This window comes from Meriones unguiculatus, chromosome 11 (genome assembly GCF_030254825.1).
Source record: "Meriones unguiculatus strain TT.TT164.6M chromosome 11, Bangor_MerUng_6.1, whole genome shotgun sequence".
Classification (NCBI taxonomy): Eukaryota; Metazoa; Chordata; class Mammalia; order Rodentia; family Muridae; genus Meriones; species Meriones unguiculatus.
Genome location: NC_083359.1, coordinates 13,847,236 through 13,871,834, shown reverse-complemented (window position 1 = coordinate 13,871,834; position 24,599 = coordinate 13,847,236). Strand labels below are relative to the sequence as shown.

General features: G+C 46.7%; 1 protein-coding gene across 3 annotated transcripts in view; it reads left to right on the top strand.

The window, feature by feature from the left end:
* Gria1 (glutamate ionotropic receptor AMPA type subunit 1) overlaps positions 1-24,599 on the top strand; it is a 311,700-nt gene that overhangs the window by 202,403 nt on the left and 84,698 nt on the right. For all 3 annotated transcript variants that reach the window (XM_060363683.1, XM_060363682.1, XM_060363684.1), the window contains exons 7-10: positions 1,868-2,035; positions 11,702-11,806; positions 20,006-20,116; positions 20,883-21,089. In XM_060363683.1, coding sequence (XP_060219666.1) covers positions 1,868-2,035; positions 11,702-11,806; positions 20,006-20,116; positions 20,883-21,089 — 591 coding nt within the window. The remainder of the gene's footprint in view (positions 1-1,867; positions 2,036-11,701; positions 11,807-20,005; positions 20,117-20,882; positions 21,090-24,599) is intronic.

Here is a 24,599-nt window from a genome sequence, read left to right as displayed (position 1 = left end):
CTCAGTGACCCACTTCTTCCAAGGAAAACCTCACCTCCCGATTTTCACCCCTTCCCAATGGTGCCATTGGGTTATCAGATGAGCCGGGGATTAATCCCTTGATTATGTCAACTGATTGTGCAGTGTCCTTATCGTACAGTTGCTTTGCCAGAGCCCACCTCTGGGGGACCATGCCTTTACCATCCGAGGGGTTTCTGTGGGGCAGGAGGAGATACTCCGGGCCCAAACTATGGATGAAAGAATCACAAAGCACATCCGATGTTGTTGAGAGCTCTTTTCCTGAGACTGAGGGATGGCTCAGTTGATAAAGTGCTCGCTGCACCTGGCTGGGGTCCTCAATCCTCATGTGAAAAGCTGGGTGCAGGAGCAGACACCCAAAGCCCCAGCTTTGAGAAAGCAGAAGCAGGAGGGTTCCTGGGGCTTGCGGGTGGGCCAGTCTAGCCAAATTGGTGAGCTCCAGGTACAGTGAGAAACACTTACAAAATGCAGGTGAAGAAAGAGCAAAGAGGACTCCTGATGTTGACCTCTGACCCCAACATGTGCACGTATGCATACACAGCGGCACAGACGCATGAGCACACTCACACAGACTTCTCAGAAGACTTTACCCCACCTTTCACTTGCCCGCCATTGGCCCCATGTGAGAAAACTGCCATTGCTGGTTTCAAGGAAAGCCAGAAAATGTTGTTTCTGCTCTAGGTAGGGCCAGGATTATTGGGGTGGTTTGTTTGTTTGTTTGTTTGTTTGTTTGTGAGGTGCTCACTTGTCATGGCTGCACTTAAAATGTGGACACAGAGGAATAGGAGTTCAGTGTCACCCTGGACGACACAGAAAGTTCCAAACTAGCCTGTCTCAAACATATAAATAAAAAGGGCCTGAGGCAGGAACTCAGTCAGTCAAGTGCTGGCCATGGAAGCATGGGGATCTGTGTTTGGATTCCCCAGCCCCCACAGAAACAGTTAGGCATGGCAGCACGTGCCTGTAACAGCAGCCCTGGGGAGTCAGAGACAGGAGAACCCGAGGGGTTGGCTGGCCAAGCACTCTAGCCAGTTTGTGAGCTCTAGGCTCATTCAAAGACTCTGTCTCAAAAATAAGGAGTAATTGAGGAAGACCTCCAGCCTGCGCGCATGCACACGCACACACACACACACACACATGGGCGGGAGATACACACATATACACATGAACACAAACGACAAACCAGGAAATCAAGTAAGAACTGGAAAACTCATCTGGTAGCTGTGTAGTATAGCCTTAAGATGACATGCTGGGTAGCAAGACCAGTTTTGTCTCATTCATACCTTGGCCGCTCTTTGGTCAAGCGAGATAAACCCTTAAGTGTTATAATTAATCCACAAGAGGGAGAGTTTATAGAATATACGCTTTACCACAGAGTGAAGCCGCACAGCGCTAATTAGGAGCTTGCTCATCCTGGAGTATTGTTTCCTTTGCTGTCAGAGGAGGTGGTAGAGCAGGCAATGCTTCTCAGCTCCCAGCTCTTGAGTCTCCTACAGGGAAGCCAACTGATTTTCCAAGTATTTGGCCTGCAGATATGTTATATTCAATCTATACACTTCTTCCCAGCTAAACCAGCATTTTTCAAATCACAACCCTGAGCACCAAACTACTAAATGCTGGTTTGTCTTTTAAGGTTACATCTGACCGTGCTGAACTTACCAGCTCTGGAGAGCTGACTGGCTGGACTGGTGAGCAGACCTGTCTATCTGCAAAAGCACCAAGCCACTGGCCCAGCCCATACTTCATTCACCGGGGAACCGCCTTCCCCAATGGACAGCCTCCCACTCCATCTTTCTGCCTTTCTGTCAGCTCTCTCTCTGACACTTGCCTTTCTGCCCTCCCTCCCCAGTACACATCCGCTCTTACCTATGATGGTGTGAAGGTGATGGCTGAGGCCTTCCAGAGCCTGCGGAGGCAGAGGATCGACATATCCCGCCGGGGGAATGCTGGGGACTGCCTGGCTAACCCAGCCGTGCCGTGGGGCCAAGGCATCGACATCCAGAGGGCTCTACAGCAGGTAAGGCTAAAAATGCCTTTCTACCTCACTCTCAGAGCCAAATACAAAAACCAACAATCGGTTCAAGCAGTATGCACACCTCTAAAAATGAAGGGTAGGCATGGAGTTTGGAGCGCCTACCATATCGTTTGTGCCAAATGTTTGGAGCTCAAGTCACACTGGGGACAAAACAAAGAGACCATCAAAATGTGATACCATTCCTTGTTGTATCAAAGCTGTATTCTCTGCTTAGGAATTATACTAAAAAAAGAAAGCCACCGATTCCCATGCTCAGTAAAGGGGCTTGAGGTACATACGCAGGGATGTAGATGTTAAGGTAAAAATGCTTATCTCAAGGGCGTGAGGACCAGAGTTTGGATCCCCAGCACCAACGTGAATGGTGGACAGATGGGGTTGCCTGCCTATAACCGCAGCTGCAGAGATGGGGTCTCCACAATGGGTTGGCTAGCAAGTCCAGCAGGACTGGTGAGCTCAAAATGTAAGGTAGAGAGTAATAGAGGAAGACATCAGCCTCTGGCTTCTACATATAAGTATACACATATGCACAGGTACCCACCCAGATCTGTACACACACACACACACACACACCTCACATGCAAACTAAAAAAGACATGAAATGCTCAGGGTTGACTCTGAGCTGGGAGCAGACCCTGAGACTTTTGTCTCTTTCATTCCTTTCTTATTCGTGCACATTTCCTGGCTCTGTTGCTCATCCTTCCGACCCGACTTTCTTGCATCTCAGCACCGGTCATCAATTCTGTTTGCGCTTGAACCTGTGAGAGAACAAGAATACAAAGTCATGCCTGGCCCGATCGCTTGGCTGGGCAAAGGACTTGCAGGCAGAACCGAGACTCCACAGTGCAGAGTGTAAATATTAAATGACGAATCTGTCTGCTGGGACGTCATGGCGGGACCGTGGTATCTGCGGTGTATGTTTGACATTCCCAAGTTAGAAGATGCTGGGGACCCGAATATGCTAGAAGTCCCTAGAAGTCTCTGGAAGTACTGCAAGCCCATGTTGCGAGTCTCAGCTTGCTGCCACACAGCATCGCCTCAGGTGGGAAGGCAAAGAGACGGTGGAAGGAAAGCTGCACTAGACCCAAAGGGAATGGCAAAGCACGGACACAGAGGGGAATCCACAACAGCAACATATTGGTGCGGTTTTCCTTTAGAACGCATCTTCCCCAACCGATGACGCTCCCTGGATGAGGCCAGCTCCACCACTGAGCCTGCATTCAGCAGAAGGATTTGAGCAACCGAGGGAAAAGGAGACCTTCTAAACAAGAAAGACATGAACACAAAATGTACACAGCCTGGGCAATATTCCCAACTTGGAGAAAGATAAGGAGAGAGCCTCAGCGGCTGTTCTTTGGCCCTGAAGAGGAGCCCTGTGAGGCAGAGACCATGCGGTCAGACTAAGTGAGGCAGCAGTCACAATTCCTGTCACAGTGCGAGTTACTAGGACCTCAGTCCTGTCTCTGCCCTCACCATCACTGTACTGACCTCTGCCCTCCCCTGCCTCTGTAAAGGGCAACCCCCAAGTCACCAGGCAGTGAGAACAGACACCAGGCAGGTTCCAGAATGATTACCAAGGAAGCAGTGGCTGTTCCCAGCTTATTTTAAATGCTCTTCCAGACAGCAGTCGAGACAGATCTGTCTGCAGTGTGAGGCTGGCCTCAGACAGTCTCAGGGACTCGCCCTTGGCGCCACAACCTTCCAGCTCTTCTGCTTCTCCCATCTTAATGACATCCCTAAAAGCAGGTTCTGACACCACCATGACAGGGATGAAGCCCAGGAGGCAATGTGGAGTGACAGGCTGTGCTCTGAATCAGAAAGCAAGAAAGACAGCCCCCATGTCCCTTTGAACAACCTCAGAATATCCACCCAGCAGCCTGGTGGAGGCTGATAGCTTACTCTGTTTTGTAGACAGCACCCAAGGTTCAGCCAGCCATAAGAACACTAAGATCCCAGCATATAGAAGGCAGAGGCAGGAGAATTACTAGTTTCTGCTTAGCAAAGCTACATGGGAAGTGCCAGGAGGAAGAAGAAAAAAAATCCTCTATGAGTGCCTTCGTTTCCCTTATGGTCTAACTCACATCTTTCCACTATGATATATACTCATCCTCTGCTTCTGCCCTGGCAGCATTGGAGAGAGTTGGTTGCCATGGTGAAGGCTGATAGCTTACTCTGTTTTGGAGCTGAGACACATGTGTGCCTGCTTTCCATGGGTAGCTCCCAAGAGCTGACTGTGCACTCCAGGGGAAGAGGGGACTAAACACTGGGGACAAGGAAAAAAGTCAAGCCCAGCCCACGAGAGACTCCTTCAGTCTCTTTGATGAACAAACAAACAAACCAAAATGTTCCTTCCCTAAGACCATCTGTCCAAAACACACTCCTTTTCAGATCTGTGTGAATCACCTAGAATCGAGACTTTATTACTAGAAGAAACCTTGGAGATTACCGGCCCACATTATCCCTCAGTTTATAAATGAGACCATAGATCCAGAGAGGCCTGGGTACCCCCATGGTCACACAGCAGCCATCACAGAGGCAGAGGCAGACTCTTGCCCTAGGCCACTCCTTCCATGTATCATGCCTATCCTGTAACTCAGTAGACTCCTCTCTACAGCGTTGACCTCTGGGGCCTTCATGCAGCCATAACCACTGTCCGGCCATTTTGTCTTCTAGACCCACCTCCTTAGACAGCATACCATCAGAGGAAACTGCCACCAGAGCCTAGATAAATCCTAGTATCCAGTCTTGGAAACCTAGGATCTGCTCCAGAGCTCCTGTGGCTACAGCTTTTGGGTCACACAGTACAAAGGACCAACCTCCTTCTGGCTCAGATGTTGCTGTCCATCTGGAGTCCAGCACAGCCTGCCTGGCAGGCTAGCCTGCTAGGCTGTTAAATCCTAAAAATAATGGTAATGATAGCTGTGACATAGCATGGGCTGGCAGCACAGGCTCTGAACATTTAGTGTGTCACCTCACTGAATGCCCCATGGAGCACAGTAGGACTCAGATTTAGCACAGTAGGACTCAGATTTATTAAGTACAAGACCAAAAGGCTGAGCTTCAAGAGGATTAATCGACTTTCTTACATGATACAGCTGGCCCGTGTGTCACAAACAGATGTTGCTCCATAGGCCAGCAGAGGTGACTCAAAGCAATGGCCCAGCCCAATGCAGCACAGAGCTTTGGGCAGTCTCTGTGTGCCCGCATCCCTCATCACTGAAATCCTCTAGAGCAAAGTGAAGCTGCCCCTATCTGCCAATAGGAGAGCTGTTTAGGACACCACTGAATCTACAACCTAGAAGCCCGTCATGCTCCAAGAAGGGAACACCCTGTGCCTGTTTCTAGCTGGAAAAAAAAAAAAAACTCAAGGCTCAAGTCAAGCTCTTAGTGCATGGAAAGTCATAGACCTTTATAGATATGAGAAAAGAAAGATCTGAATTTTTTTCCAGACTAAGATGCATATGTTACTATTTATAATTCTGTAGGACAAGGATTTGTGGAAACATAGGTGCTCCTAGAAGCCAAACCCAAGCTGTCAAGTTGAGAAAGTTGTCCTCCAGACTGATAATCTCTCTTAGCTCTTATTTGGGCCATAGTCAAGTATGCATAAGTGAAGGATGGATGACACCTAAGATGGAGTGAGCAACAGGAGTTTCTGATTTTCAGTACTCAATGTCAAGGTTCAAAAGCATGAAAACTTCATAAGCAGTAACAGGAAGATGTGCGCTGAGTACTGAGCCACAGAGTGAGTTCTTGGTCTTGTGGAGGGCAGGATCAGAATGCACGGCTAGAGCATGGACATCTGCAAAGCTTTCTTCAGGAACACAACTGGGCTCCTGCAACTCACTGTTCAGCTTGGAAAGCTTAAAAGAGAAAGAGAGGCTAGGAATGAAGCTCAATGAGAGAGCATTTGCATGGCCTAGCATGCATGAGGCCTTGGGTTTAATTCCAAATACACACGATACCTGCCGAAGACTAAAACAAGAACACAGGCACATGTAAGGGTATCACACTCAACCTCTGAGGGAGTGTTGAAGGAGTTAGACTCACATCATAGCCCTACCTAGTGCTGTCTGGACACCATGTAAGTAATCACGTGTGCTTTCTAGGACTGGCCCATCTGCTCAAGAGACTCAGAACTCTTCTTCTTCTCCTTCTCCTTCTTTTCTTCTTTTTCTTCTCTCATATAGTACATTCCCATCACAGTTTTTCCTCCCTCCTCTTCTCCCAATCCCTTCCCACTATCTCGCTTCTCTCCCAGATCCTCTTCCATTCTCCTTCAGAAAAAGGCAGGCTTCCCAAGGATATCAACCAAACATGTCATAGCAAGTTTCAATAAGACTAGACACCTCCCCTCATAGTAAGGCTGGATGAGGTAACCCAGCAAGAGGAAAAGGGTCCCAAAAGAAGGCAAGAGTCAGAGACAGCCCCTGCTCCCATAAGAACACCAAGCTATGCAACCATAACATACATGCAGAGGACCTAGGTCAGACCCATGTAGGCTCTCTGGTTGTTGGTTCAGTCTCTGTGAGTCCCTACAAGCTCAGATTTGTTGATTCTGTGGATTTTCTTGTGGTGCCTTTGACCCCTCTGGCTCCTACAATCCTTCCTCTTCCTCTTCCTCTTCCTCTTCCTCTCCCTCTTCCTCTTCCTCTTCCACAGGATTTCCTGGGTTCCCCCTAATGTTTGGCTGTAGGTCTCTGCCTCTCTTTCATCAGTTGCTGAATGAAGTCTCTCTAGTACAGATTATGCTAGGGCGCTGGTCTACAAGTATAGCAGAGTATCACTAGGAATCATTTCCTTTTCTCTGGTTGTATTTGGTTCTCTCCTAGGTCTCTGGGCTATCTATCCAGCCTCAGGACTCATAACTCTTAGCATTGCCCATCTGGCTTATCAGAAGGCTCAGCATGGTGGGTTCTATAAACCTAGAATCCAGAGTCACTCAGCTTTTTCTCCTCTGGGCTTCTTTTCTGCATTCAGCAGAGGTGGGAGTTGCTATTGACAACTGAAAAATACTCTTTACTTGTCAATCTGTAGTGAGGTACCTCATCCTCTACCTAGCTCATCTGTATGCTTCCCGGCAAAAGACAGCTCAAGAAGAGAATTGCTAAGTGAAGTCAGTAGGAACGTGGCCCCATGATCAGTTGCTCACCCAACACCAGCTCTTGGGCAATTTGTAACAGAGTGCCTCATCTCCAGCAAGATCCTATTAGCTTAATTTACCAAGATTTTCCATTACTCCTTAGATCTCCTGACAACAGTGTTCCATTGCCAGACCCTCCCCTGCTTCTTGGCTATAAAATTTCCCTTGCCCACTCCCCTTTGCCATCAATTTGGAGCTGAACCTAAGTCCTCCCCCACTGAAAATTCTGATCACGAGGAATCCCGTTGTTGGGCAGAACAACACTTCTAACTGAATTTCAGCAAGAATCCTTGAATAATTATTTTTAATATGTCTAAAATGGTAGGCGTTAATCATAACTCTTAGGCAGGAAGGAAGGCATTTACCTCAGCATCCTGTTGGAGGCCAACTCTGAGCTGGCACCAATTCCCTTTACCAGGAAACCAAACCAAACTCTCCAACTTTCATGAATTTAGTTGGCAGGAATAAGGACAACTCCAGAAGTCTCAAGAGAGAGAGAGCAAGGAAAGATGGCTGGCTTCATCAGCCTGACCTCATTCTCCCTAGGGTTGCCCCAAACACAGAATGTTAGATAAGGACAACAGTTCCAAGCTGAGTTTCTAGAAGCTTCTTCTACTATTCATTACAAAGGGCTTGAGGCATAGGCTTTCAGCCTCTCCTTGTTCTATCATCATGGTTGCTCTGTGATGTCTTCTCTCCCGTCCTCCAGCACTGTGGTTTACCTCCAAGGGTGTATGTTCCCCCAAGAAGACATGAAGGGCTTCAGTTACTCCAGGCTTATACTGACTCCCATGAATCTTGAAGCCAAGAGTCACCAGCTGTCCCCTCCATCTCATCTAGAAAATGGGTAAAATGGCCTCTGGTTGTCTGTCTTGAGGCTTCTGGTGAAGCCCCTGGAGCAAGAAACCCTGGGAGTCTCTGGTCCTTAGAACTTTGAGAATGGGGTCCTTGGCCTTGCTGGAAACTGAAGTACTATGAAAGGACAGTAGCACCATTCTCACTCTTGTCAAGAGTTGCTTTGCCCTACTGTATGACAACTTTTCAGATAGACCTTCGCCTATTTTCCATAGCTGTTGGCCCATTCTACACAGTATAGGTGTGGTAACTTCATCTTTCATCATCTGACTAGTATTCACATATGAACACCCATGTGCAACACAACATTCTAAATATTGTGGTTATTTAAGAAGGAAACACAGAAATGGATTCAATGAGGAGCCTGCAGATATCCTTTAGAGCCAACAGAGCATGTCTAGAAATACACAGCAGGATGTTGTGGCAATATTAGACATCACATTCCACCCTGTACATGTCTGTGTGGCCCACTACTGCTGAGTGTGGTACTCATGGCCTCCTGTATAAGAGGCCATTTGATATCCAAGATAAAGGACATGAGAAGACATCAGGAAGTCTGGATTTTAGGCCTGCCTCTGCGGCTTATTCATGGCACCTACCCTCAGAGTTCTGGCTTCCCCCTGTGAAGGGACATCATAAAATCTAAGCATCCATGCTTCATGGGATCCCTGGGGATGCAGATGAAGCTTCATAAGTGAACAGTGCTTGGGAAATGATAGTGCCATCGGGGTCATCCTCAGTAATAATCACAGCAGCAAACTTGTTGAGCATTTGCAAGCACAAAAAAAATTCTGACATGAAGCATCTTATTTATCCTTAAAATAAACTTATGACATAATTAACTCAAACTGGCCCATCAAACACATAAGGAAACTGAATCACATGAGATCATGCACTGTCTTATTACCAAATATATGGATATTTGAGACTAGTGACAGAGAACAGGTACCCATTTGTATTGTTACCGATGATTTTTCCTGTTTGGTCAAGTTAGTCTACCATCCAGTCATCCATACATTTGCTCTTCCTCTGTCTAAATAAGTTAACTTAAAGTGAAGCCTACCACCCAAGCTACCCACCTTGAACTCAGAGACCTGAGCATTGGCCAAGGTGGCTCTATTAGTTCCCTTTCTATTGCTGTGATAAAAAACAGGGAAGCTTGTAGAAAGAGAGTTTATTTGGATTTACAGTTTCTGTATGGTATGGTATGATGGTATGGTGGGTGACCATACTTCCTCTATGGAGGTATGGTGACATACTTCCTCTAGCAAGGCTGGGCCACCTAAACTTCCACAAAAAGTGCCACCAGCGGGAGACCACGCATTCAAATACATAAGCCTATGGGGAACACTTGCCACTTAAACCACCACAATGACCAAGGTGAGAAGAAGGTGAAGAGTCCTTTCTAATAGTCTTTGTAACAGAATCCATACTTTGTTTTCTTTTGGCAAAGGAAGGACGCTCCAGACTTTTCCAGGAGTGATTGATATTGACAGCTTGCAGATGAGAGAGCAAAGAGCTTGTATAATTTGCTCAGTGTTTTGGGCCAGTCATGGCCTCCCTCCCTACTGAGACTTCAAAACCAGAAAAGGATGAAAGGGCTGGCTTCAAAACAGATACACACACACACACACACACACACACACACACACACACACACACACACCAGCTATCTTCCCTGACTTCTATCTGAAAAAGAAAACTCTACATGACTTTTTTTCAAGCTATTGAAGGGGAAGAATATAAGCAGTGCTGGGTCATAAGGCCGAACCTCTATTTGTAACAATTACAGACTCACCTCCCTGGTCATAGGCAGGAGGGATATGAGGACACAGGGTCAACATCAGGGATTGTCACTTCATTTCCTAGCATCATCCTTAGCTTAAGGGTTTCTCAGTCTCTGCAGAGCAGCAGGCTTGGATTTCCATATTGTCTACTGAGCCTTTCATCTGGAATCTGAACTTGAAGGTACAAATCCATGCACATTAAGTCTGGCTCATTCGAAGAGAGAAAATTCCCATGCCACAGATGTTTGCATCTGGTAGAAATGATTTTTTTTTTTTTTTTTTTTTTTTTTTTTTTTTTTGGCTATCTGAGATGTCTGTTAGGTCCTGCATGCTCTGGCTGGATGTGGAGGTCTCTGTAGGAGCGTTCTGTTTTTCACTGCCCTTGTACTTCAGCTATGTCACTTAAGGTAGACAGGGAAGAAACTTTGTAACCTGGAGACTTTCACCCGAGGTCACCTGTGTGGGGAAGGTTGAGTCAAACCCAGGTCATCAGATGTGCAGGTATTTTATTACCTGCACTCACAAAAAAAATTAAAGAGCATTTTCCAATCATACTAAAGGCAAATTTCCTAAGGCTGACTTCCAGCGTGGACTCCTCCTGATTTCTCTGTGTTGGCACCTCGGTCCTGTGGCTTCTCCATCTTCCTTTGCTCATCTGAGCAGGCAGGGTGTGGTGGGAGTGTTTGACCAAGAATATGTCCCATTAGCATGACCTCTGACTTACTATTACTGTTTTCCTGAAGCAATAAGAGAGAATGAGCCTGGTTAGGTGGGGGTGTCCTTTCCGCACTGAAGCTGGCCATGACACGAGGTGGGAGTTTTAGCTTGTGGGCTGCTCCAAACTTCAACACATGTAAGTGTTCTTCGAGTCTGAAAAAGCAAACGCTCCAGCCAAAATCAAACAAACAAACAAATTCTGGACACAGTGGTCAGTGTGTGGACTGGGTGTTTCCAGGCCCTTGGTGTGTTATTCAAGAAGGAAACAGGCTCACAGAGACTGTAAAGTACCAGGAACACATTACTCAAAGCAGAGTTAGCATAAATCAGAAAGAAGTTCAGAATTGTCAGTGTGCCACAGGAGTGAGGGTGCTCGAGGGCCCTGTTTATCCTTTGGGTCTTCCTTTTATGGAGTTCAAAGGAGGGTAGGGTTAGGTTACTAAGAGTAGTGTAATTTCGGTGGTTTTTAACTTTGATTGGCAGACCTTGATTAATCGGTCTTTGCTCACTGTGCATGTCCCTTTCCATAATGCATCTGATCTGAATCACATGTATGCAATTATGCATAGGCATAAGATGGTAAATAGAAGATTCTCCCTAAAAGTTCACTCAAAGAACATAGTTTTCTTTCCTGCACATGTACCCAAAACCAATCTAGGCAAGATTCGCCTGTCTTCCTTGTTTTCAGGGTGTGTTCTGAGACATGTCTGAAGAGAAGCAAGGCATTATGAAGGTTTTGCTAAGGAGTAACTGGTTTCCATGGCTTAAATGTGGTAAATGTGAAACTTGATGCAGACAGGAGTCCTAGGCTGCCACAGGCTTGCTAGATGCATTGTTCAGAGAGGATGGGATGTAGGCACAGTTCAACCAAGTGGACTCAGAGACCAATAAGCTACTCAGTATGCTTGCCTGCCACGGTGGCACATGCCTGTTATCCGATCACTGGAGAAGTAGAAGCAGGGGAGTTGGAAGTTCAAGGTCATCTTTGTCAGGTTCGTCTTGAGTTCAAAGCCAGAGTGAGCTATTTAAGACACCACCTGGGAAAACCAAAAACCACTCGCACAAACAGCAACAACAAATAGGGACAAACATGAAAGGCGACTTCTGAGTCTGCAGCCTCACTGCTCAGCATCTGGCTCTGGTTTTCAGGTGCGATTCGAAGGTTTGACGGGAAACGTGCAGTTTAACGAGAAAGGGCGCCGGACCAACTACACCCTCCACGTGATCGAAATGAAGCACGACGGAATCCGCAAGGTAAGGGCCACCTGGGCTGATTCGACTGCGAGGAGACTCAGGTGGTAGTGAGGGCCCTGGACACCTGCCTTGCCTGCACTTCTGCGGAGACTCGGGAAATACAGGTTCTAGACTCCTCTAGTCTCAGCTCCGCCATTTGTCACCAGGGATTTGAAGGTCAGGTGCCTTCTCGGAGATTTGATTCCCTCTCTGTCAAAGAGAGACGCAACTCCCAGGATTTTGCGGTTTTTTTGTTTTTGTTTTTGTTTGTTTTTTCTGAGAGTGATTGAGAACAGGAAAACACTCTGAACATGCAAAGGGAGAGCCTCAGCTTTGCCTGTGACCCCAACTTTTGAGTGACTGGGGCTGGAAGATTAATGCAAGTCTGAGACTAGCGAAGGATAGAGAATAAGATTTGGTCTTCATTTTGTTTTTGAAGAACCTAAAAATATAAAGAAATCTGTGTGTATGCAGTAGCAGTGATATTCCTGGGGTTTTGGGGAGAATTCTAGAATGTTTATTGATGAGGTTGACCAACTTCTGATTGTTCACACTTGATCATAGCCATTCTCTCTTCTCCACAGAAGTCAGAGTGAAAAATAGGTGTGTATGTGTTTTTATATAATATCAATATTCGTATTAGACCTTTTAAGATGAACTACAGCGACTTTGGTCTTACTTAAACTCTAAGAACCAGTGTGATTTGGTCACTGTTGATTTCTGCACCTTTGACCTTTGATTGTTCCTTCATGCCAGTCCAGCCAGTCTTCTTCCTTTCAGTTCTTTGAATACACATGCTCCTTTCTGTCCTCGCATCTTCACATAGCCACCGTGCTGCTGTCTTTTGCTTGGTCAATACCTCCTCAGCCTTCAGCACTTAAAGCAAAAGGTGTTTCTTGGAGACAACTATACTGGATGCTTTCATTCTGTCCCTTGGCAGCCTCTATCTCCCTTGCCCTCAGGCTTCATCATGTCTGCTTCCTTGTGGTAAGCCAGCAAGGAGGCATTGTTGAGGTTTTGAAGCTGGTGGAAGGCTGTGGATCTTAGAGACCCTGCAACCAAAGCCCAACTTCTCCACTTACTCATCTGGGATTTGAACAAATCTTCCAGGCTCCCTGAGCCTTAGACAGAGCTCAGCATGATGACACTGACCTTGCGGGTTCACTGAGATGATTCAGGGGTCTCCGATGTTTGGAAGTGAACCCGCTACGTGGGCCCCACCCAGAAGGTCCAGGCTCCTCTCTCCATCTCAGCTACGCGTCATTTTACTATGTACAAACTCAGTGTATGCAGTAGGCTCATCTTGAGGGGGAGGGGTGGTATTAATTTGCCCACCACAAGAATCTGGTTTTGTCAGCTTGCTTCTTCTCCTAATTACTGCTACTAGAGAGGTGCTTGCTTCTCCTAAAGTACTTAACTAGCCTAACCTTCAACTTCCACGTCTCTAAAATGGGAACACATCATGCCTAGATTAGCTCATTGGTGTGTTCAGTAGCTGTGGGACATTTCAGATGCTCACACTGGCATATGGACAGCCTGGCGTGGCTTCCTTGGCTGTATCAGGGCATGTGTATATCTGGTCTGTCTAGTATTGGCCTAAGTGAAACAAATCCCTGTCTTCATGGGTAAACTGAGACAGAGAGGCCCACTGGCCTGTCTAAGGTCTCAGTGAGCCATAGCTAAAGAGACACCTCATTCAGAGCCCCTGACTCCCCAGCCCCTGTTTGTCTACAGCTGCCATCAAGCCAGAAAGAATCAGACTGACACAATCAGGACAGTGTTGGGGGACAGGGTACACCAGGAGGATTCTGCCGCTCCTGGAAGGGACAACAGACACATGACCTCCTCCCCTGACCATAGTGCTTTCAGACCCTAAGGAAAGGTAGGCTTTGGCTCTTGCCTTCCAGTGAAACACAGGTGCTGTGGATGGTGTGTAAAGGGCTGGAACGGTCAAGATGGTTGCTCTTAGATACAGAGTCGGCAACCATGAATTTGGCCTGACCTCAGAATCCTCACAGTGAGTATTGTTACCACTGGCCAGTGGCACAAGTTTGATAGCTGTACAATGCATAAAAGCTATGTGTTTGTACCATTAAAATATGAAGATTGGGCATCATCTGGTGGCCCAGGCTTATGAACAGAGAATGTAAAACAGGAGTTCCTTTGAGAGCTCCAGCAGATGGAACAATGACACAGAGGCCTTCTATGTTTATTATAAGCTTAAGGTAATACAGCTGGACAGAGTCTCAGATATATTAACCTGATTATACTGGCCTGGCCTATGTCCACCACATGGCCTGTTACCTGTCCATCTTAGTTTCTAGACCCAGCTCCTGCTACTTCCATCGTGTCCAACTGTCAACTGCTGTGCCCGAGATTCCTTCCTAGAGTCCCTCTCTCTGCCAGAAGTCCTGCCTCCTTCCCTTGCCTCAGCTACTGGCTGTTCAGAAATCAGCATTTGAACAATACAAAGGCAATTTTTTCACAGTGCACAAAAGCATTACTCCAGCAAGCCTGGGCTACATAACAAGAGACTTGGGAGGCTGCTGATGGGGGATCATCCACTCTCCCAGGTAATGGGAGTCATTCAAATAAAACCGGATTCCCATCTACCACTAGGAATGCATTGAGAACATGGGGTAGTGTAGGGAGTATATGAGAATCAAACATCTGCCTAGTTGTCATCCAGCTGTGTGTCCTCCATTGGACAGTTGCTTAGCCTATCTAGATCTGAATCTTTAATTAAATGAGATGAATTCATCTAAATAACCTCTAGTTCCTCTGAGTTCTGGCATTTTGGATGATTCCATGTGGTAGTGTTTTTACCTCTCTCTCTCTCTCTCTCTCTCTCTCTCTCTCTCTCTCTCTCTCGTCATATGGTCCATCTCCAGGCTAGACTACGGTTCACTGAGGAAGTTAGTTATGGCCCTTCCTCACTGCATGAACTGCCTTTGGTGTAACCTTGTCAATGATTACAGGTCCTTTGTTGTGACTCTAATCTTCCCCCTGACCATCCAGAGAAGACCCGGTCTTCTCTAGGCCCTGTCTTCATCAAGACTTCCCAGGGCAAGCAGCTCACTGCAGGGATGAGCAGTCATTATCCCAGCATTGCCTGGAGGCCTAGTTAAAAATGCAGATTCCTACAGCAAGGAGACAGGCTCAGTACAAGAGATGTGTTTGGAGCTTCCTCCTCAGCCCATTGGGCTTTCATTCTTAGTGGAAAAGACAGGCAGACCAGTGTCTAAGTATCTACTTTACCCTGTGCTGATCTGTGACCTTGAACAAGTCCCTCAGCCTTCCTGAACCTCAGTTACATCATCTCTGATGTAGGGAAGGGGGTAGGCCGATAATCCTTGGAAGAATGAGCCAAGAGGATCATTGTCAGTTCAAGGGTAGCCTGTGCTATGCAATGAGATCCAGACTTAAAAAGAAGGGAAGGAGGAGGAAAGGGAAGAAGGAAATGAGGGGAAGGGAGAGAAGGAGAGAAGAAAAAAAAGGAAGTTACCTCAAAAGATTGACTGGGACTATGTCTGCACTCCCGCAGTACGAGGTTGAGGAAAGCAGCCTCAGGCATGCAGGGGCATTCAGCCCGCTGCCACTTGCTCATATTTTAAACTCCTCTCTGTCTGCCACAGAGACTTCACACCATTTCTGTATGCACTGCACAGGCACATACAAAACTAACTGAGCAGCCTTCAAACCCTCAAGCAAATGGCTGTGCCTGGTTTTTTAATCACCAAGCTGTTTTCAAACTTACTTTTCTAGTGACTAAATCCTTTCTTAGAATGGGATCTTAAACATTCTTTGTCTACAGGGATCTGCCTTTCAGAAAATCAATTCCTCTGAATCTCTGCCTCCAGGACTTTTTTCTCAATCACACTCCAAGCAAATTAATACCTAAGATTTCCAAGAGTGACCTTGTGCTGGTTTCAGGGACATTGCAAAGCCTTACCTGCTCCTCAAAACAAAAAAGCTTTCTCTCTCTGGTTCAGGGCTTCTAGGAAACTCCAATCCCACCTGTATCCCACTGACTCGGGGCCAACAATATCCCTGGGCATCCTGAGGCAGTTTAACATCCCACTGAGATGCAGGAGTGCTAAGCTTCCATCTGTCCATCAAGCTTAAAGTTTCAGAGAACAGATTTGGCCCTGGCTCTAGTGATGTTAGGTCTTAGGAAGTCCCATTTAGATGTATGACTTCCGGGTGGGCTTAGGGATCCCTCTCCAAATGAAACGTCTTGTCATGTGGGGCTGGAATCATCACACATTCTCATACTGGCCACCCACAGTAGCCTTGCAAGGCATGGAATTAGACTTCCTTCATCAGGGGACCAGCAGTGGAGATTCAACCCTCTTTGACCATGCATGGTGTGGCAGGCTGCTGTGCTTATTGATGACATCTGACTCCTGCCCCTTTCAACTTGATTTGAGTCATCCATCCCCACGTTCTCCTCCCCCACCTCCCTGGTTTGGGTGTGTTACTCAGTTCTCCCTTGCATGTAACTGGGCAGTAAAGACCATGGTGACAGAATTCCTGCCTGTATCTCCATTCATCTTCTCATTCCCGAAGAATCCATAACTTTCCATTCCATACAACCCCTGAAAGTTTAAGTCTTGGGCATTTGACTTTTCCCATACAAACTAATGATAGCCTAAGATAAGATATGACCTCAATACAGCCATCCCTCCATCTTCACTGGTCAACCCAGGGTCCATTCAGCTTCCTTGCTCTGACCAGCAGCTTCCTCACTGCCACAGATTCTATCTCACTACAAAGACCACATTTTTATTCTCGGAGCTGGGGAGTCTGTTTCAACTATACAACAAATCATACTGCTTAGAACTCCTCCTTGGCATCTTACCTCCAGGAAAATACAGTACATCTCCTGACCTCAGCCCACAGAGCCCCAGGCATCAACACTCCCTCTTTTCTCTGGCTCATTGTTTTGCCTTTGTGTAGCTATCCCTCTGTTCCTTGGGTATTCCTGTTGCTAGCTCTCTCCCAGGCATCTCCACACCATATTCTGAGATAAAGCTGCAATAAGCTTATTAACTCCAGCCTTTTAGACGTGCTAGCTTGCCTAAGTGCTGTGGGGATGAAGCTCTGAAACCTATCTCTTTATTGCCTGGGAAATTAATCTCTTGCTTAGTGAATGGCAAGTTGTTTTGTTTGTTTGTTTGCTTATGTGCTCTGCTCCATTAGAAGCAAAGAAACGCAAATTACAGCAGGCTGTGATGAAAGAGCTTGGTACAAGTTTTCAAAGTTGAGGTTAGTTGATTGAGATCAATGAAGTTTAGCCCTAGATCTTAGGATAAGAGATTTAAGCAGGCATCCATTAGAATCTTTCTGGCTGTCAGCCTTCAGCAAACAGATGAGGAAGAAAAAGAGTGGAAACGCTTCTGGAAACTCAGGAATGATCAGTCTGGAAAAGAGGTTCATCATTTCCCAGAATCCTATGCACAGAGTTCCTCCCAGTGAAATGCAAAACAGGCTGTAGAAAGTGTTTCTGGTTGGATAGCTGCTTCTCACTATCTCTACACTATGAAGGGCAAACAAGATTGCTTAGTGGTCAGTTGCCACAATAGGCAACTAGCTATGATGGCCCTCATGTGGGAAAGTCAGGAGCTGTGGCTTCAAAGGTAATCCTGGGGTACCCATGTACAAATTCAGCCTGATGCCTGGAGGAAAGATCAATTGAATCCACAGTTCTGTGATCACCTGCTCTTTAAACCTCATCCACTTAAGAATATCCTCTCTATCATCTGGACTCATTTCCGACGTTCAAAGACTCTTTAGAGGCAGATGGAAAATAGATCAAAAATAATAAGTGGCCCCAGGAGAAGACTTCTGTCAGATTTTTTTTAAATCCTCTCCTGAACAGTGGGCCCCAATCTTTACCAAACTACTTACTCTGATTTACTTTCAGCAAGAATCAAAGTCCCTGCCCCTCCCCCCAGTAGAGAATCAAAGTCCCATATGGTAATCCAGCCCACAGACCAAAGGAAGGGAGGTAAGCTCTCACTTCCAATGTCTCTTCAGACACATTTGCCAGCCTTCTATGCATCCAGCTGTGGAAACAGGTATTCATATGACTCTGCTGGCTCATAGGAGATGTGAGCCTGAACCTTTGCATCCAGATCTCTCTACCAACCCTGGCAAGATCACGTCTTCTTTTCCTACAAGACAACTAGCAGGAAAGAATTAAGCTCACTTAGGACAGAGGAGATGGCTCGATCAACAGAGTGCTTGCCGTAAAAGTGAGAATTTGATTCCTAGCACCCAAGGAAAAGTGAGTCAGCAGCATCTATCTGTAAGACATGCAACGGGGAAGCCTTGCAGCTCTTGTACTGCCACGGCTATCCTGCTGGGGAGGTTACAGTGTCCTCGCACTTCATATGGGAGTGAAACCTGGCAAAGGCCATGGGATTTTAATGGGGATGAAAGGAACTAATACATAAAAAGTGTTTAGAAGAACAAGAAGCATTCACTACCAGCAAACTGATTCCAGCTCACAGTGAGAGCTGCTGTGGGCAATGGATGAATGTGTACAATCCCAGGTCTAAAGCAGGCACCGCCCAGCTGCACCAGCTCAAGAAGTGAGCAGATGAGATGGCAGAAAACTCACTGAGCCAAAGCAAGACCAAGTGTATAGCTGCCATTGTGAATGGCTGAAGATCATCAAAATAAACATTTATGTCCAGGGAAATAATGTGTCAAGCTGAAGGGGGTCACACGAACCAACCTTGTGGTCTGTGCCTCAATTTCTGTGCTGAGCTCTGGATGCCTAGAGGGCTTACTCACTTTCCACCTCTTGCCCGTGAATTAACAGCCCTTGATATCTCCAGCCAGCAGAATGACAGAGAGAGATGCCTGGAGAGAGAGGGGATGGAGATAAGAAAGGAAGAGAAGAAAGAGGGAAGAAGAGGAAAAGAAATGAAAGATATGGAAAAGAACTAAGAGGGAAGAGAAGAGGAAGAGAGAGGGTAAAGGGAGAAAGAAAAGGCAGGAGGGAGGAGGAAGAGGAGAGGAAGGGGGATGGAGGAGGACAGTGAGGAAGAAAAGAGGGGAGATGGGGAAGAAGAACTGAAGTGGGGGAAGGAAAGGAGAGGCAAAGAGAGGTATAGTCAGTCTAGATATGTGTGACTGTGTGCATGTGTATATGTACTTGTATGTGTGCTGTACACACGTGTGCACATGAGTACTGTTCACAGGTGAGCATGTGTATGTACATGTGTGCACACGTGTGTGCATGTGTTAGCTAGGTCATTGTGTTGTCTCAAGCCTTCCATGATTTCCTGTTGCCTTAAGGACAGTCTCCACTTCTTGGCCTGGCCTTCAAAGCCCTCTGCTACTTAGACCCATGTACTCACTGCTCTGCCAGGTGAACCATCCCTGTTACCTGTATTGGAAGACTTCTGCCTTCACAAAACCAGCCTCCTTAACCTGGGAGTCTTGGGCTGAGCCCAGCCATCATCTCCTGCAGTGCTTTCCTGGGGTAGCATCCCACTCCAGCCTGTTTCTCTGAAGTACTCTACTCACTCACCCACTAAGCATTTTCCGGGCTGTGTTTCTGTGTGACCCATGTCTTCTCAAGTGATCTTCCCAGGGAAAACACCCCTCTTAGACATCTCTGTATCCCTCGACCTCATTGCATGTCACTAAGTGTTCTAGCTCAGAGCCTGGCACATAATTGGAATTCAATAACTTTTCTGAAAGACCTTAGACAGAGTACTAATAAACTGTCAATATTTAGAAATTAATTTTGTTTACCCTTGAGCGCAACTCAGTATTACAACAGTCAGGAAAACCAGCAGTAAATGGAGGATAGTTCTGTTTCCCAGAAGTTAAATCTGGATGGAAAAATGTAGGTACTCTAAAAATGAGGGTAGCATTTATTCAATCAAGTGACTCAAACAACAGTTTAGAATCAGTTTGGGGAAACAGGGGGTCACTATGCAGGGAAGGCGTGGATTGGCTCTGAAAACAGATGTGGGGAATAAAATCCCACAGCCCTCACTTCTAAGTATCCTATACAGTGTAGATAAATAAAGAGTTAGACTTTTGTTTTCCCAGAGGTGCAGTCTCTGGGCTTAGCCACCACTGTGAAGGGGTCCACTGGGGGTGGAGAGGGAACTGGGGTGCATCTTACTTCTTGATGTTTCAGCCTACAGCATCCCAAGACCCTGTCTCAGATTGTTTTTGCCTTCTTCTCATTAACAGATTGGTTACTGGAATGAGGATGATAAGTTTGTTCCCGCAGCCACCGACGCTCAGGCTGGAGGGGACAACTCAAGTGTCCAGAATAGAACCTACATCGTCACTACTATCCTCGTGAGTATGCTCCTTCACCAGGTTGACCTGGAGTTCAAGCTAGACCCACCCAAGCACAGCCCTACTTTCACAGCAGAGTGAAAGCTGCTGACTATGCCACAGGTGGAGACTGTGAAGCTAGCCACAGCCATGCATCCATGCTTGTCAGCCCAGCGCTCAGAAGGCTGAGAAGGAGGGTAGAGTTCCAGGCCAGCCTCCGCGTTATACAGTGAGACTGTCTCATAGAGCAGGGAAGCCACAGAGACTGGGAAAAGGCATCACCAAGAGCCGCTCTCTCACCCTGCATCCTCAGATAAGCTACATCTGCTCTTCTAAGACACTTTCTCCATATATGAAACATAGAGGTGTCCCTAAGTTGTTCTAGTTCTATATGTGCCTTATTCAGTAGAAGCCACATTCTATTGAAAGGTATCATTAAAAATATACATACATACATTGCGGGAGATCTGGGCTCAAGTCCTAACACCCACATTGTGCCCCACAACTGTCTATGCTTCAGTTCCAGGAGAACTTTGGAAAAAGAACATAATTTGGAAAACCTCATTACATTTCTATGATAAGATATTTTTATTTTATCATTTTTAATTTTCTCTTCCCAAGAAATTTGTAATGGACTAAGGATCAGAAAGTCAGGAAACTGATTTAGGGGCAAGAGAGACTTGCCAGTGTTTACCAACATTGGCAGCCTACTCCTCTGCCAGGTCAAAGTCCTCCCCTCTCACAGGTACACCAACAGGCCATACCCTCTGTCCTGTTTCTCCACCAGGAAGATCCTTACGTGATGCTTAAAAAGAATGCCAACCAGTTTGAGGGCAATGATCGCTATGAGGGCTACTGCGTGGAGCTGGCTGCTGAGATCGCCAAGCATGTGGGCTACTCCTACCGACTGGAAATCGTCAGCGATGGCAAATACGGAGCCCGGGATCCTGACACGAAGGCCTGGAATGGCATGGTGGGAGAGCTGGTCTATGGAGTAAGTGTCTGGGGGAGAAAAAGGGGAGTCATCGTGAAAGACCCAAGAGAGAACCAGACAGGAAATCATTTACTGGCTGGGTGGCTCTGTGCATAAATTGATTCCCAAATTGACTAGCATTGGGGCTAATAGGAAGGCATCTGTTGTCTTAAGACATGGGGATTCAAATTCCTGGTCCTACTTCACTCTGCCTGGCTCAGTGTCCATCACTCCAGTTGGCATGGTCCAGCACAGGTGACAGCATAGATAGCTCCAGGATCAGCTCTCTCAGAGAGGATAGCAAAACCCATACTAATCTACTAAGCGTCATCTGTGGATCCCTCAGTCCTTCATCCCACTGGGAAAAGATGGTGCCTGCATCCAAGCTCTCTGCTGACTCTTTGCTGAATTTTTCTTTCCTGCATTTTCCAATCATCCAGCTGCCCCCTCATGCTTCATCCCCTTGAGCCTCCCCTGCTATTCTCCATCTCTAACTCCTCTCCCAGAACATTTTTCCAAGACCTCTTTTTCCCCCCCTCATAACAATTGAGATTTCCCTTCAAACTGTCCTGGCTTCCCATCCTTGAATCTAATCTCTAATTTTTCATATCTCACTCTGTCTCAAATTCTGTTCATTCGTGTGCTAGGAGTAGGCTCAGTAGGCTCATGCCATCTACGCGGTACTTTACACTCAGAGAAATCCTCTGGGCAACTACTTTCAATAAGCTGAAGCAGGCTAGGGCAAGCACTGAATGGCTAGTGTTGTTTTCATTGTCTAGGGAGTTGTGAGAAGGCATGATTCTCCGACCCTGCACATTTCCTGGGGTTAAAGAGACAATGGTAGAAAGTAGCTCAAGAGTATCGTGTCCAAGGAGTCTAAAGTACATGTCCACAGAAGAGCTAATGGAGATTTCTAGCCCTTCAGAGTGTGTGTAACTAGGAGAACACTCATATTGAAAGAGAGAGAGAGAGAGAGAGAGAGAGAGAGAGAGAGAGAGAGAGAGAGAGAGATGGGCAGCCTGGACATTAATAAAGTACAAATGACAGGATGGTAGAAGGAAAGAAATGAGGTGAGGTCAAGAAAATACTGGGTTGACTGCTTTGGGTAGGATTAGCCAGAGAAAAGTTTGAGTCACAAATGACAAAGCAAGAGTGTGGGTTGATTCAGTCAGTACCTGGACAGCTTTCCAGTAGGACAACCAAAAGCAAGAGAAGGGCAGAGGCTGTGGCTTTGTTGGTAGAGTCCTTGTATAGCATGTATTAGGCCCTGAGTTCAATACACAGCACTTCATATCCTGGACTTGATGGTACAGATCTGTCATCCCAGCATTCCAGAGGTGGATGCAGGGAAGGCAGAAGTCCAGCCTCTTCCTTGATGAGTTTGATGCCAGCCTGAAATAGGTCCTGAAAAGGCTAGTTGCATCTTTGAGCAGCATGAAACTCATGCCCAGCCTCAGGTTGGTACTCAGTTGATGGTCAGGAAGAACTGATCACTTTAGAGGATTGTGAGTCTCTCAACCTCATGTCAGGGAAGGAGGAGTCATGATGTCTGTGAGGGATATACCTCACCAAAAGAGAAAAAGGTGACACAAAGAAGGTATTCTGAAGTAAAGTGGCTTTCAGGATGACTTGTAGAGGTAGAGACTAGGTTGGGAAATGCTGCCTGCATTTACCTTTCTTCTTCCCATGATGCCTCTCACTTTGGAAACCCCATCAATGAAACAGAGACATAGATGAGTAGTGCTGCATGGGTCATGCTACATCTGGAGGCTGGTTTCCATGGGAACTCCCTCTGAGCTCTTAAGGTCATTGCCATGGCAATTGTTGTGAACTTTTTACCTTCTCCGATGTTTGTCTTCGCCTTCACCTCCTGTAATGTAGTTCTTTGTCAAAAAGCCCAAGCCCTGGGCAGAGCAGTGTGTGACCATCTCCAAGGCACACGCCAGTGCCAGCAGCCAGTGTAATTCCAGGCTCATCCAGTCACCTCTATACCCCATGTTAAGCTTAGAACTTCCAAGTCTCCAAGTTTCCTGCTTTGTAAAAGTGGCTGTTAACAGCGTCTCTTCTCTCCCACCACGATAACTAGTTCCTACCCTCGAGGGTGCCCCATGCCACGCTAAATACTACACTCACCTTCTTTCATGTGTTCATCTCAGCGCTGTAAGGTAGCTAAGACCATTCCTGCATTGTAGAGGAAGACACAGAGGCTCTGGGAGCTTAGCTGATTTGCTGAAAGACATTCAGTCAGTAACAGCGGTCATAACCCAAAGATCTGTCTTTTGTCCATCACTGGGACATCTGCCTCTGTAGGCATCAAACCCTTAAAACCCTGGACTGCGAAGCTGAGAGAAACTGAGAGATGAGGCAGAGGCGTTATCAGCAAGAGGAACGGGGGTGGGGGATGTTGAGCACCTACTGCAGATAAGGCTATGGCTCCTGGATATGCCTTTGGGCCTTCCTCATGGACATCTTTTTTGCATGTCCACTGCTGGAGCAGAAAGAGAATAATACTTGCAGACAGACTGCTGGAGTTGAGCTCCCACCATCCCATTCTCTGAGCTGCATGGCTCCTGCAAGCCCCTTGACTCCTGCCAGGGTCAACCCCCTAAAAAGGATGGAGACTATTTGCTGCAGGCCTGTGGCGGGAGTGTTCGCCCTGCTCCAAGCTTGTCTCACCCAGACAATTTCCTGTACTTCTTGCCCTTCTGTGTTATATGAAAGCTGTCTGGTCCCAGAACTACCCAGGGGCAGATGAGCATGCCTGGCCCCCTTTCCAACAGACTAGATTTGACATTAAAACACTGAACACTTGTGTAGCTTTTAGCAATCTTCCTGGAAAGAAAAGAAAAATTAACAACTTGCTTGATCTTCTCACTCCCGGGCCCTTTCTCGCATGGTTCTTTCCTCTTGCAATACTGCTCCCTACCAGAATGACATCAAAGCCCTCTCTTTCTTTGATGTGACACTGACATATCACCTCTTCCCTATTGCAGTCCCTGGGCTTCTGGCTTCATGGACCCCTCCCCATCTCCTGTGTTGTCATATCTACCCTTGTGGACTTGATAAGTGTGCCCAGTGTATATGTGTGCATGTCTGTGCGTGGTATGACAATCTCTTCTCTTAGCCTATAACTCCTGAACATGGGGGCAGTTTCCAGCCTAGAGCTTGCACTTAATTGTTCCATAAATGTTTGTCAGGTTCAATTTGCCATCACCATCTCGTTAGCCAGGATAATCTTGGTTGTGGGTAAAAGAAATCCAATGCAAACTGGCTTAAGCAAACAAAACAACTGCCATATGTTCTTAGAGATAGAGGGATGTGTTGACACACCTCTAGGAAGTCCAGGGTAAGCCCTGAACTGAGGGACCCAAATGGCAGCCTCTGGGATCATCCTTTGTGCAGCTCAGCTCTGGCTCCAGCTCTCAGGGCTAATTCTTGACGAGGGTCTCTGACAACCCTGAGTAACTCTTGGGACTGGGGGTAGGGAGCGCTGAGTAAGCACCTGTAGCTTCTCTTCTCTTCCTGTCATCA